Below are 15,064 nucleotides of genomic sequence, written 5' to 3'. Positions count from 1 at the left end.
CGTGTGTTAAGGTTGAGTCCCACTGCTTCAGAGCAGCGTCTATTTTTCAGCTTTGCTTCTATCCTTCTATATTAGCCTTTTGGATATTAGAAGAGAAGGCAAGTACATGATAAATACTGCAGCAAAGCAGATAGAAGCTCCCTCTCGCTGGTTCGCTGCTGTATTTAAAACGCTGCTAAGATTGCTGTGAATGACCCTGGTATATTCAGATTTGATTGAAGGTAATTAATCACCTTATAATACTGAATAAATCCTCGTGTGAAGAAGCGCCGCACGTGTTCATCCGTGTCTGTGTGCCCGTATTAAAAAGACAGGTCAACCATTTCTAGCTCTTTTCACTCACTCCTGAGTGAATGCTCTTTGTTGAGCTGTTCCCTGAGATGCTCCTGCCATCTTAGCTCCTTCGGCCATGACCCGTGCTCCTCACCCCTCCCTGCTGCCTCCTCTGCTTCTAATTCCCTCTCTCTTGCCAGTGAATTGCGGACTTGGAGACGGAGATCAATAAAAGCACACTGCATCTTGATTGGACTGGCAGCAGGGCCTCAGTCAGAGCACAGGGCTATCGAGGCTGCCTGCTTTTATTCTGCTTGTGCGTGCGTGTGTGTGTCAGTGTGTGTATGCAGGTAGATAACGAAAAAAGATTAGAAAATGTTTTTCACCCTCAATCACCGCAGATTTTGTAATTATCTTTGTCCCGAGCCTTTCTTTAAAGTTGAAGCTGGTGCTCATTCTTCCTTATTGTGCCCTTTGAGGACGCAGAGGTTTAACTTTTTCTCACTCTGTAACTCTCGTGCGTCCAGGTCTGAACTCGAGAAGTCCCCTCAGCGAGACCAAGAGCACCTCGTCGTCCCTCTCCGCCCTCAGCGACTCCCTCAACAGCTCGGAGGGAGGAGACCTCACCCACAGTAACGAAGAACTCAAGAGCCTGCTAGCCCCGCCCTCCTCCGCAGGCAGCCAATCCAGCTCCGGAAGCCACTCGGGATCAGGAACCGAGGACAAGTCGGACAAAGGCAAGGAACTGTGGGATGGTTCTTACTCCTCTGAACCTGTTTGAAAAGCATCTTTAGGCATCATTTAATTAATAGTTTAACCCTTAAAATCCAGCTTCATGACGACTGAGTGGACGACTGATTCAAATAGTTCTGAATCCTCCTGATGAAGTATATAGCATCACTGGTTTTCAGTTTAACCCCACCAGTGTCAAACCAGCAACAGGAGCATAAGGAAACGCACAAATTTATCATGTTTGACAGAAAAGTTTGTGTTCAGGCTGATGTAGAAAGTCAGTCAGGCTACGATATGATTAGTCTTGCAAGTTAGTCAGGAAGATACTCAGTATGTGGAAGATGAGGCATCGCATTCAGTCCTTTATCAGTGATTAGATTAAGTTATTAATTCAACAGTTGGAGAACGGTTGAAAACAAGTTGTGAAGTGACAGTGTTTCACTTACTTAGTTGTATATATTCAGATTGTTTTGAATCATTATTCTTCTTCATTATTAGGAAACTTAATGAGATACCTTCACATGTGACAGTTCATTTACTACTCAGTCTGAATCCAATCATGTGAGAGCTCTGAGAAATCTGTGGTTTATTTCTAAGAACCTTTAAATAAACATTTTGTGTTAAAAAAACTGGGATGCAAAGTAGCGGCGATGCGGTTGTGGTTCGTTTTGCTTATGAAAACCAGAGGCTCAACATCACGCATCGCAGCAGCTCACCCTCTCCTCCCCTCGTCTCTCTGCTCCCTCCAGGTTTTGAGTGCGTCTTCTGCAACTTCGTGTGCAAGACGCGCAGCATGTACGAGCGGCACCTCCAGATCCACCTCATCACACGAATGTTCGAGTGCGACGTTTGCCACAAGTTCCTGAAGACGCCCGAGCAGCTGCTGGAGCACAAGAAGTGCCACACCGTCCCCTCCGGAGGGCTCAAGTAAGGAAAGCAAGTACAGACAGAGGTTCCTAACTCCGCCCATCCCTCCTCCCCTCCCCTCACCCTCTCAGCTCACCTCACACTGTACATGCACGCACACTCACACCAGGGCTGTGCTAGTCACAGAATGAAAGAAGTCACTGCTGTTTTACATGCAGCTGTGTAAAAAGCTGCATGAGGATGGAGCAAGACTCATAACATCCCTCTGATAGTGTAACTTATTGCAGTGGCTGATCAAACCAGGAGGGAGAGTAGAAAGGAGATGGTAATGGGCTTCCCCTCAGGATCTGTTGTTCCACTGCCCACAGCCACGCTGCAAAATATCTCACAAAGCTGCTAGCGCCCCCTTAAAAAAAGGCACTCAGTCCGATGTAGTGTCGATTATATAAAATCTGCAGGCACGCCCCTCGCAGACAAATCAAATGAGCGGCTATGCGCAATCACTCAGATATGTGACGTGAACAAATGATTTATCAGTTAGTGTAAATGAAACACTGCTCCTCACGTACAGATACATGAACACACATCACGTCTTTTACTCCGAGTGTTATTCTGATGAGACAGACTTGTTCCTGCTATTATTCGTTGTTCATGTAGCTCCACTCTCCTCACACGCTTCCCTCTCCATCTCCATCCTCCAGTCCCACAGGAGCCTTTGTTGTACTGTGACATGTTTTTGTGCCATTTCAGGCCCGTAGAGCAAACACAAAGCCCATCTGCTGAAATCAGCCCACCACACACACACACACACACACACACACACACACACACACACACACACACACACACACACACACTGATCACTTTTAGCAAAATCACAGTGATGTACTTTCGTTTTAGTGTGGTTGTTCACATTAGCACATGGGATTCAGATGAATATGTGTGTTAGACGGGCAGAAACATCAGCAGCAGGCTAACATTTAGCGGAAGTACATTTCAAGTAACACAAGCCATGTTTTTGTTTTTGTTCACCTAACTCCAGTCTGTGCATGTGCAGAACCATTGACTGTCATTATGAATACCGCCTCATCTCGTCATAAGCAACGATCTGTGTTCTACACGTTTTTTTTTTTTTTTTTAATGTGCAGCCATCAGCGGAGTTAGCATGATGTCAACACGCCTGAATGTCTGGAAATGAAAATAGGAAGTCACACTGACTCATAGAACACAGATACACAAGAAGCCCCCTCATAGCTCTAAGATCTCCACTCTGCATCTTTCAGTCACTAACTTAAAGACTTACTGCAGCTGTAGTGTCAGTGAATAAATGTAGTTCCTTTTTTTTTTTTTTTTTTTTATTCGTAACGGTTTTAAATGTTTCCTCTGTCTGGTGTAAATGTTTCTGAAGCCGGATTGATTTCTTGAAGCCAGCATTCAAAAGAGAAGGAGACAGCTGGTGGAGATAGTTTAGATTATTTGTATTCAGTGGAGGAGAACTGAGCTCTTTTGATCTATTTATATTTAAATGTATCTACGTTAACTCAGTTGAACTGATGTACTGTTACTACACCAATCAGGCATAACATTATGACCACTGACAGGATCTTGTGACAATACGGTGTTCTGCTAGGAAACTGTAGGACCTGCCATTCATGTGGATGTTACTTAGACATGTACGACCCACCTAGACCAGACCAGACGCCCCCACCCCGTAGTGATGACACTCCTTGATGACAGCAGCCATCAAACAGCACAAGGTGTCGACCAAATTCACTAGATACCGAACAAAACACATGGGAGACCTACACACTATTCAGAATGTTATGCCTGATGTGTACAATGCACAATTTGAATCCAGCCAGGTTTACACGGACTCTTAATTCATGTCAGCCATATAGAACTAGGAACTCAGGTGTGCAAAAAGTAAGGGAGACTGGGTTTTGCCTGAGCAATGTGAAGTGTTTCTGTACATGTAGGTGTGTAGCCAGGGAGAGAGGGCCTTGACCATTTCGAGGTTTTTCTGAGGTGATTCTGTTCTGCAGGGTTTGTGAAGCGCTTTGGGGCCCAGAGCAGATGAAAGGTGCTATTTAAATGTAAGTGCCACTCCATTCCTTCATTTCCCTTCATGTCCTACTGCTCCAATCTTTTCTCCAGCCTGTCACCCTACTCCCTCCCTCTCCCCTCCACCGCCCCTCGCACACACCTGATCGCCTCAATTCTCCCACCATTAAAGTGCCACACATACCACCACGAGCACACACAACTGTACATTATCCACAATTTTCCTTTATCTGTCCTTCTCCTCTTCATCATTTTGTTATTAAATTTCAAGGTGTGTTACATGGCTGTGGGCCTACACTTTTCTTTCAACTGTCTTGTGCTTTTGTGTGTTGTGTCCTCCCTCCCTCCCTCCCTCCCTCCCTCCCTTTTGTTACATTAACCAGGTGCCCTTTTTGCATCTACTCCACCAATCGTCCAGCGGCCATGGAGTGCCACCTTAAGACGCACTGTAAGATGGAGTACCGCTGCCGCATCTGCCAGGGACTGTGGCCCGACCAGGCCTCACTGGAGGCCCACATGCGCGGCCACCGACTGGGCAACCACTACAAGTGTGAGCAGTGTGGCTACTTGTCCAAGACGGCCAACAAGCTCATCGAGCACGTGCGTGTGCACACGGGCGAGCGGCCCTTCCACTGCGACCGCTGCTCTTATAGCTGCAAGCGCAAGGACAACCTCAACCTGCACAAGAAGCTGAAGCACGCGCCGCGCCAGACTTTTGGCTGCCAAGAGTGCCCTTTCACCACCACACACCCCTTCGTCTTCAGCCGCCACCTCAAGAAACACCAGAGCGGAGGAACGGGGGGGCTGGACGGAGGCTTGGGGGGAGGAGAGGAGGAGGAGGAGGAGGAGGAGGAGGACGAGGAGGAGGCGGGAGGGGAGGAGCTGCCGCCGCGAGAGGCGACGTCACCGGGGGGTCCTGCGTCGCTGCGGCGGAGCCGGGAGAACTTCCTGTTCGGCGGGGGGGGCAGCAGCGGAGGGAGCGGGAGCAACAGCCCCCTCACGAGCCTAACAGCATCTCAGGCGCTCCAGTCCGTCGCTCTGTCGCTCACTCTGGGCAAGTCCCACCAGCTGAACCCCCCCAGGCCCCCGCACTGCTCGGCGAGCACCAACGGCAGCGGCGCCGCCAGAAACCCCGCCGGCGCGAGCAGCGGCAGCCCCTCCCTCTTCCTCCCCTCCTCCCGTCACATGCTGGAGCAGTACAGGAACTGCGACCGGGCCCACCTGATCCCCCTCACCACCCTGTTCACCCACAACAGCCGCTTCACATTCCACTCGCGCCTCCACTCCAGAGGGCGGCCGGCCACGTCCCCCCTCCTCCTCCTCTCCTCCGACTCCGCGTCCCCCTCCTGCGCTCCCGCCTCCTCACCCTCCTCCCACAAAAAACACTCCTTCCTGGCCTACCTGGGACTGATGGAGAGGGCCAAGACCGTCTGACCTCGCCCACCTCCCCTCCCCTCCCCTCCCCCTCCCCCTCCCTTTCCCTCACTCCTGGGACGGTGGTGTGAATGACACTTGACCACCGCAGTGGGAGCAACATCTTTTCCAATCAGACCAGCAGAATAAGCTGGACCAGACAAAAAAATAAATAAAAAAAAGAAGAAAAAAAAAAACATTTATAAGAGAAAAAGGCTGTACATGCTAAAAATGCATTTATATCAAAAAGCTGCTTTTCTTATCAGTTCTATCGATTGAATTATTACTACTTCAAGTACTACTCTCTATTACCTTTTTTCAGTTTTTAAACATCTGAATGACCTGGACCCAGTTGCATTGTCTGAGGAAACTAACGTATCTCAGTTTTATAGCTATTATTTTTTTCTTTTCTTTAGCCGTTCGACAAAAAGTTGAAAAAGACGAAACAAAACTTGCAAGTGCTACATTTTCGTGCATTTTTGTCTGTTGCTATTATGCATCAAAATAGCATGCCTGTTTCTGTGTTTCAACTAGCTTTGACGTCATTAGGAAGCTAAATTCGAGATATCCTGAAGTGTTAGCGGTGCAATGTGGACAGAACCAATGAAACGGTATGCTTTTTATTCATCGACAAAGGCACGTTTCCAAAGCAACGCCTCAAACCACGCACTTACTTATTTATCAATCTTGTACATAGTTTTGTAGCCCTTCTCATCTTTTTCTTTTTTTTTTTTTTTGTTTTGTTTTTTTTGGTTTTGTTTTTGTATAATGGTGAAACCGTGTTATGCGTAGCTGCTGACTGATATCACTTCTGTCTCGGAATAAATTACTAGCTATTTTTTTTTATTATTATTATTATTATTCTAAGCTCACAAAACAGAAAATAAGCTGTGATAATGTAAATATATATTAAAAACAAATATCCAATCTGAACTATCCTGTAGAAACATTTATTATAGAATAATTTGAATATAAATGCAAAAAAAACGTCGCCAATGCATTTGCACTTACAGATAAAATGAATATAAGATAAAAAATCCTAGAGACAACAAATGTGTGAAGAGACGGAAGCGTCCTGTCATCACTTCTGAGACCAGGTCGATATCAGCACAGCACTATATGCAGAACGATGTATCACGCACCTATACTTAGAGATATATGAGATAACTGTTTTGTGGAGGTGACCGGCTCTGGGTTAGCGAGCTGCCCGCAGCCAGGGTCACCACAGGCCGATTCAATGGTGCTTTTTGGAGCTTTTTGTAATTTTTGTGTACAAAAAAAAAGAAAAAAAAACCTGTTCCAAAATGACTTGAATGAATGTATTTTTGTTTATGTACATGAAAAAGAAGCGATACAGAAGTGCGAATAAGAACAGGGACGTCTTCAGTGCTGGTAAAGACGGGGGGGTGGGGGGGGAGTCGGTGTGTTTGGTGGCCTTTCTGTGTCTTGTGTTTTGTTTTTTCCATTTTATTTTATTTTATTTTTTACTTTATTTTTTACTGAGCCTTTTACATCATAATAAACATTTTCTACTAACATTCACGAGAGAACCCGTTGTGAGAGAAAGCTCCTCTAGGTGCAATGATGGAGCAAAGCCATTCATTTGTACAGCATTTAATGTTCAATGGCTTCTGTTAGGCTGGCAGACAAGGTACTGCTTCTTCTTCTTCTTCTTCTTTTTTATTTTTTTTGTCACCCCCTCCCTTTCTTCCTGTCAACCTTTTGAGTTTTAATTGCACTTACTGTAGTTACACTTCAAGCCAAAAGCACTTAAACCTTTTATTTTCTTTTTCTTTTTTCTTTTTTCTTTTAAGTGCTAACTCGGATCCATCAAGTTACCGTAATGTGAAGTCGGCTTTATAGTCGCTGGAAATGACTCAATCAACACCCCTTAGTTTCACATTTAGACGTTTCTGGTGGTGCAAAAGGCTCTGCCTCTGTGAAATCGGAGAAAGTAATTGAATACAAATTGCATGAATTAGACAGTAGAGGTCAAGCTCCCCCTGGGAACTAAAGGTCCCAGGCTAAATTGTGATCGCCAATTTTGCACAGTGCTGCACTTTTTTTAATATGAGAATATGTATGTGTCAGTGAAAATACAAATTGTTTTGTTTTTAGTTGTTTTGCGAAAATGGGGCAGCATAGTACAAGCATTTTTATTTTGGAAAAGCTTTACCCGTTATTGATCACGCTTGTGTTCCCAAGTGTTCTTTCAAGCCAAAATCCCTTATTTGTAAAGGGATCATTTGTTTTTAATTTTCCACGTTTATTTTTTTACTACCATTATTTTACTTATTGCATTTTCTTATAATTCACTGTTTTGTTCTTCTGTTTTTTTTGTTTTTTTTTTTCCTCTGCTTGAGTCACATCAGAATAATGTTGATTGGACAGAGAGCGTGCACGGTGAAGACCAAACTGTAGCTTCGCCGCGGGACGTGATGTTAGGATTGAATCCGTCACGTCCTGCTCAGCGGCGAAGCCTCGACCGTCTCCCTCCTTCCCACACCGCTGCTTGTTTGTTCCTTTTTGCTCTGTCGACGTCTGGCGTGCTGTCTCTGGAGTAAAAGGAGCATCCCTCTCTCTCTCTCTCTCACACACACACACACACACAAACACACTCTCCCTGTACTATCTGTGTTATCTTTTATACTCTAGTGCCACTTGGTGGAAGGAAACCACCTGAGACTTCTGAGAATGAGTCAAACTAATTATCAGGGTCCAGTAGAGAATAAGCGAGAGGGAAAATAAATAAATAAAGAAATAAAAGAATGTGTCCACACTTGACACCTTTTTAAAACGTCTGCCTTTGAATACAGCGTAATCATGAATGGCTGCACTTCTTTATGTCCCCTTTAGGCTGAGTGTGATGCTGAAAAAGGCGACGGGGCTCAATCCTTTTAGTATTCTCGAGCACTTATTCGGTTTATTTTGCCCAGCCGTGAGCAGCGCACCGACCTTTTTCCTTTTCCTCTTGTTTTGATTTTAAGCTTGACTACCTTTTTCGGCACTTCAGAGTATGCATGATATTGTCCTCTCTCCCTCTTTAGCACTTAATTAAAACTAACTCCCTCGTTTTAGTTAGCATCCCACTGCACTGTCTACAATCAGTTAGCTTTAAGTTTGGCTGCATCTTATGATTAGAAAAGGCTCAACTATCTTAACTTTTGGCACTCGGTAAAGATTGGTATGTGCTGTACAAAGCTTTTTGTTTTTCCTTTTCTGTTTTTTTTCTTTTCCTTTTTTTTACTCCATTGTTAAGGCTGTACAGGGTTGTGATGATAACTGGTAAATAGATCATTTGTACTTTTTTCCGTTTTTGTATTTGTTTTCTTTGTTTGGCATTATTTTATGTTCAACTTGCCAGATCTAAATGTAACAGGATTTGAAAGTAAAGCTTACATCAGATATTATCTCGACCGTCTCGTCTTTTCTCTGTATTTTAAGTTGTTTTTTTTTCCCCGCTTCCAGCTACAACCAAGTGTTATATCTATACATATGTGTAGGGGAAAAAAGACTAAAAGACCATTTGGACACATTGAAATGTCTGAAAAGAGCATGAAAATAAAAATAACCATTTTATTTTTATTTTCATGCTCTTTTCAGACATTTCAATGACATATGGAAATCAATCGGCCACCCTACTGCTGCACATGTTTGAAATCAGTTTGGAGCCTCCTTGGCCTGCAAAACCTTGAAGCCCCCTGGGTTAAAACATTGAAAGACTTAAGGATAAAACTGATTCTCAGAAAGTAGATCAGAGTCTAGATTAGGTTTCAGCTGCTCTGTATTCTTAACATAATACTCAACACATTTATTCACGTTTCATGGGCTAAACAGATTCTCTTCTATATATTTAGAGTTAAAGGTTGAAGGATGACCTGGTCAAATTAAATGGTGGTGAATATACATGAACTGACGTCAAATAACGGAGGTTACATGCAACAAATTTGTTGGTCGCTCTTAACCGTCTGTGGAGGAAACTAAGGCCACTGGACGTGTTGCTTGTTTTGTTGAAGACGTTTCATCACTGAGCCGAGGAGATTCATCTGTGGGCACCACCCACACACGTTCCTCACATCCCTCACATACGATTTTAACTATAACGTCTGATGGTCGGAGTAAGATCGAGTTGGTGAACAGCGTCGACCAGTCACCATCCTAAGATCTGTCCTTCAAGTGAATGCAACTGTAAATGTGACCAGGTCAAGAATGAACGCGGCTAATGAAAACCTTGTGTTCTGATCGTAAAACTCCGGCGCAGCTAGTAAACACGGTGAGATTGTTTCCTCGGCAACAATAATCTGGGCTCAGATTCCTCCGTCGCCGTCCAGTGAGGAATGCAGAGGCCTTGGTGCCGTCTCAGGAATTCAGTCAGGGCGATCAAAAGTTAGCTCCAGAGACGGCGACACGAGCTAAAGGAGAAAAGCCCTGATCATCTTTGAGGGACGTGGCAGTCTCTAATTTATACCGGTGGCATGCCATCATAATAATAAGGAACCGGATCTGTCACGGTGTCGAGCTGGTGTTTTTATTAGACCGATGGGAGGTCTCTCTGCCTCTCTCTTTCCGCGTTGAAGTAATGAAAGTTACAGCACGTTCTCGCCCAGCCAAAGGTTGGCCCTGCCTAATGAAAACAGATGAAGCAGAGATAAAGTGTTTGCCGACATTAAGGGACTCATTTATCACCGTTAGCCCCCGAGCTATAGAACACCTTGGTCTGGAGCTCTCCTTTAACGGGCCCTGCCTCACAGCAGCCCGCTGGCACACTGCACCACTCTTTACCTTTCTTTCCCTTCCATTCATTGCATGTTTTTTTTTTTAGTTTTTTTTTTTTTTTACTCGCATTGCGCCCGCAGATAATTTCACGGTTTACATGCGTACGTACACATTATCTCATTTTATAGGCGTCAGAGGGAGGCTTTCGGCGGCCGATGGGGTTTATTGGAATCTTTATGAAATCTACAGGATTTGGCAGCCCTCGCGGGAACGCCGCCGCCCGCGCCCTCGATGTTGACCCGTGTGGGTTCAACAGCCATCCGACGCGGAATCTCTCCCGTTCAGGGGCCGTGTTCTCATCTAGCTACTCATCTTGCCTGTGTATTAATGAATCTTTTCGGCTGTGTTTAAAGCTGCTTAATTAAGTTCAAAGCAGCGCTCGGGGCACCGCGCGCCTGCTCAGCTGACCTCCCTACGAGTGGAAGTGTTGATTAGGAAGTAAAGAGACATGGAGGCACTGCAGGGGATGGCTATTGATTGAAGGGATAGAAAAACCTCATTTGGATTTTGTGATTGGAATATCAGGCCCGGCGCGCGCGTGCGCGGGGGCTGTTTTTATTCACAATAACTCCGTCCCTGCGCTGGCAGTTTGGCGAAATTGCCGGCTAAGTGAGGAATTTCTGTGATAAGACCAAACGCCAGAGTTTTCCCTCATCCCAATAATAGCCCTTCACCCCAGCCCGAGCTGTCTGCACAGTGTCGACCTTTCGACACCGCCTCGCGAAAGTTGGCCGCTGTCGATCGATAGCGTGTTAGCTTTTTGTTTGTAGGTTCAGGCTGCCTTGGCTTTATTACAGCTGCTGAGAGTCATGGGGGAGTCGTGCGCGGCTTTGTGAGAGAGGAGCTCCCTCTTGTTTGCCAAAAGTGTAATCCCGCCGTGACCTGCCGCGACCCTGCCCTGAGAGGAAAGCTGCTTAGACAGAAGTGCGTGTCTGTGGGAGCTCCCAGCTGCCTGGCCTCTCTTTTCCTCTAGATTTTCCTCACTGCGTCCACCTCACTCTTAGTTTTTCTATCTTTCCATCTCTTGTTTTCTCCTCTGTTCCGTTCTGTTTACCTCCCCGTCCCGCTCTCCCCTTTCATTTCCCGGTAAACTCCATGCGTGCCTCACTCTGCATCAGTACTTCTAAAACTCCCCCTCCCCTCCTCTCCGCCCATCCATCCACCCACCATCAAGGTTTAAAGCCTGCAAAGGAGCAGAGGCTCTGCTAAGTGGAGACAGATCTCCTTTTTTTTCCCCCCTTCTTCTTCTTCTTCTTCTTTGCTCCAACAGAGAAAATAAACACACAGAGTCACTGCCACTGACAGGCTCCAGTAGGGCTGTGGAGCAGGACCCACTGGTGCACGGGAAGGAGAAAATGAAGGAAAATGACCTCTGGAATCGATTTGGCATGGCCTGAAGTCAGGGCTAAAACTGCGCGCAATAAGGCTCCACCAAGGCCGCTCGTGATTTTGTGAATCCATTCTTCTCTGAAAGAATGGAGGCACAGAAGCGAAATGATCATTAGTAGTCCGGCCAAATTTGGCGCGGGCCAAGAAGACGTCAAGAAGAAGCAAAAGGACGAGGCGCACCTGAGGCACACCTGGGAGAGACGAGATCCGCGCGCGGTGTGTCGCTTGCTCCGAGTCGGACACGCATGGTGGGACATGTATTTACGTGTTTGGTGCCCAGCCCAGGGGCATAGCATCACTGCCTGCCCACTCCCCCGCTGCGCCCGCTCCCCATTCTCTGGGGTGAGGCATCACTCGGCGGGGGGGCGGCAGCAATCTGATTCAGGAAGCACCGCGGGGGGCGTTTGGAGTGGACGAGAGAGCGAGATGGATTACCCACAAGTCTCTGGGCCTGGCATATCCAGACTTAGGGCAGCCTGAATCAGCAGGGGGGGGCAGATCGTACCCCCCTGCTGGCTGCTGCTTCAAATATAAAGCTAATGCTTGGCCACTCCAACCGGTTGACAAACACATTATAGGAGGAGAGGAAAAGGGGAGGAGGGAGAGGACGGTTAATGGGCAGAGGGAGAGCAGCTCTACTTAAGTATGATCGCGTCTTTGAAATAAATCGGAAACAAGCCAGCCAACTCCCCTGTTGTTAAGCTCTGCTGTTACCATGGCATCCTATGACCGTCACCAGCCATAGGTTACTTAGTTTCTATGGGTAACAGTCGTCTCTTCGCATGCACTGTGGCGTTGAACCTACAGATATCGCCCACCGAATCCTGGCTCAAACGCGACGAGGTCCTGAAACATCCGCGCGCTCCTTTTTTTTTTTCTCAGGCAATGATTTCAATGATTCAGGGTCTGCAGAGATCTGAAGTGAGGAGATTTAGTTAGAGAGGGCTTAACAGAATAGCCCAAGGTCGAGCCCAAACTAATCAGGCTCCTCATTTCCCTGGACGGAGTAATGAAGTAGAACGCTGACCCCCGGCCGACCCTGGGAATCCGCTGCCGAAAACACCGGCCTGGAGACCAATTAGCCAAAAGTAAACGGAAATATTAAAACAGGGCAGTCATTTATTAATAAATATGATCCGAGTCATGCATGCGATGAAAAATGCAAAAAAAAACAATAAGGTTCTGTTATGTGAGAATGTTTTTTGATGATTTTACAGCAGCTGTCATGAAACCTTAAAGCGTGTTGGATAATAAGCCTCGTTTTATTCAGATAAAAGATGAGGGTTGATCACAAACTGGTTAGCACTTTCTAATTATCTCATGCACTTGGGCTTTTAATGATTTCCATGATTCAATTATTCCTAACTGAATTCCTGTCCTCAATCAATTAAAGCCATAGCCGCGCACTCATCCATCTTCCAATCAGGACATCGGGAATCCTTCCATCCATTCTCATTTGAGGAGAGAGTGGGTCAAACTAATTAACTGAGTTTGCATCCATCCATGTCTTCTCATCTTTTTCCTAATTTTTTTTTTTTTAACATTTACCACGTTTCCCTTAAACACAGGGAGGTGAAAGTGTGTGACACCACCCACTGTTCAGCACCGCCTGCTGAATCCTTGAGGATCACGTGGGAGAACCACTCAGCTCGAGAAGATATTTGCAATAAACTAAACACTAAACAGGGCTAAGGAAAATAGACTAATTGTTGTCCAGTCCGATTGAAAAAGCATCTTGAAATGTCTCCGTTGCGGATCTGTTACAGCGAAGCCGAGGCACGTCTGACGGGTGAACGCAGCCAGTTTAGCCGGTTCACGGCTGAATTAAAGGAAGAAGAAGCAGCACAGAAATGGTTGCCAAGGTGCCCAGATAGTCATTTAACCCTCATTGGTTGAGAGGGAAGCCAAGGGCAGCGCAGCCTTTTCACATGCTGCTCTTTCCATCCCCATTATCTCCTCTGTCTCATCCCTGCAACTACCAATATGGTTTCCATGAAAGGGTCTAGCATTCTTTCAAATGAAAATACCAAACTGTGCTCTTTCTGCTAAGGCGCACAGAATGGTGCTGAAGATTAGGCTTGATGTTTTATCGCCACGGCGGCTTTCTCCTCAGCAAAAAATCATTTAACAGCAGCGCCAACCGCAGAGCCGAGCGGCAGAGGTGTCTTGGTCACATTTAACACTGGGGAGGGATCAAACACAAACGTAAGCCTACAAGGCTGCAGCGGCCTTGTCCGAGCTTCCCACTAAGATGGACTCTGACTTCAATCTCATCACACTCAGCGGCGTCGTGTTACCGAGCAGCTTCAGATGTCTCCATTCAGAGGGCGGCCTCGGCTCTATCTTTTTCTCAGAGCCCTCCCGTTTTTTTTTTTGTCCGGACGGCGGTGAGCGCGCATTCCCTGGCACAATTTTCTATAGAGCTCCCCCTGGAGTAGCAGGGGAATGGCTATCACAACAATTACACTGACAGCTCTTTTCTAAAGTGCACTTGATTTATTTGATTTAGCCAAGATTAATGGCCCTCCCTCCAAGCGGGCCTGGCTGAGACGTGCAGGACATCGGTTTATTCCTGCAGACGCACAGGTGTATGCTAGCAGGCATAATGGAAGAGTGTGAGGAGTATGCACATATCCAAACAGAAATGTAGGCGCACACACACAAACCCACTTTACAGAACAAAAGGTTTGCTCATAATTTTTTATTTCTTTCATGCGTCCAGCTTCTCCTGAAGCAACATGTTTGTTAGCTTCAGTGTTGCCAGTATTAAATGGAACCATTTCATGAATTAAACGTCACGTCACATATCAGCGCGCACGATACGCGACAAAATAAAAAATTATGCAAAGAGGAATCCAAAACATTCCCGCCGCAACAGCACTGAAATTCAATCTGCAATGTATTCAACCCAAACGTCAAATACTACGTTTTCTTTATGTTAAACATTTTATAAAGATTTTTTCATGTCTCTTCTTTATTGACTTGTCAGAGTCAAGGATCAACCACTCAATAACGAAAACATAAAAATATGCCCCAAACTGTGTGTCATTCTGCTGCACTGGTTCAAGGTCAGGAACACATCCTGGAGGCAAATTTGAGGTTGGTTTAATAAAAACGGACATGGGACATAACATTATGACCACCTTTCTCCTATTGTGTAGGTCTCCCTTGTGCCTCCAGAGCAGTTGTGACTCATCAGAGAATGGACGTGGGTCTTCTGAGGGTGTCCTGTGGGGTCTGGTGACAGGGTGTTGTTTTCCATCATCAAATTTGCTGATGACACCATCATTGGCTCCATCAGGGGGCGCTGACGAATCCTCCTAAAGAGGGGATGTTAGAGATATTTCATCAACCTCCTGCTCAACGTCAGCAAAAACAGGGAGATGACGGTGGACTTCAGAGAGGAGGACACCACCCCCCGTCTACCTCCATGGAGTCGAGTCGGCCGCTTCAGATTTCTGGTGATCAACATCGGCGAGGATCTCAGTTGGTCACGCCACATGGGCAACGTCATCAAGGCAGCGCCTCTTCTTCCTGTGACGTCTGAGGAGGT

At 46.1% G+C, this 15,064-nt stretch overlaps 1 protein-coding gene across 3 annotated transcripts in view; it reads left to right on the top strand.

Annotated features, from left to right (window-relative positions):
* The window catches only part of znf827 (zinc finger protein 827), a 64,909-nt gene extending 56,153 nt beyond the window's left edge, over nucleotides 1-8,756 (top strand). For 2 of the 3 annotated variants that reach the window (XM_047578271.1, XM_047578270.1), the window contains 3 exons: nucleotides 801-1,010; nucleotides 1,755-1,932; nucleotides 4,317-8,756. In XM_047578271.1, coding sequence (XP_047434227.1) covers nucleotides 801-1,010; nucleotides 1,755-1,932; nucleotides 4,317-5,367 — 1,439 coding nt within the window. In that variant the 3' untranslated portion in view covers nucleotides 5,368-8,756. Of the gene's footprint in view, nucleotides 1-800; nucleotides 1,011-1,754; nucleotides 1,933-3,914; nucleotides 3,966-4,316 lie in introns of all 3 variants that reach the window. The other variant, XM_047578272.1, reaches the window with a different exon arrangement.
* Nucleotides 8,757-15,064: the final 6,308 nt, after the last annotated feature.

This window comes from Mugil cephalus, chromosome 2, assembly GCF_022458985.1.
Source record: "Mugil cephalus isolate CIBA_MC_2020 chromosome 2, CIBA_Mcephalus_1.1, whole genome shotgun sequence".
Taxonomy (NCBI): domain Eukaryota; kingdom Metazoa; phylum Chordata; class Actinopteri; order Mugiliformes; family Mugilidae; genus Mugil; species Mugil cephalus.
Note: the sequence above shows the minus strand (reverse complement) of the source record. Positions and strands in the feature narration are given on the sequence as shown.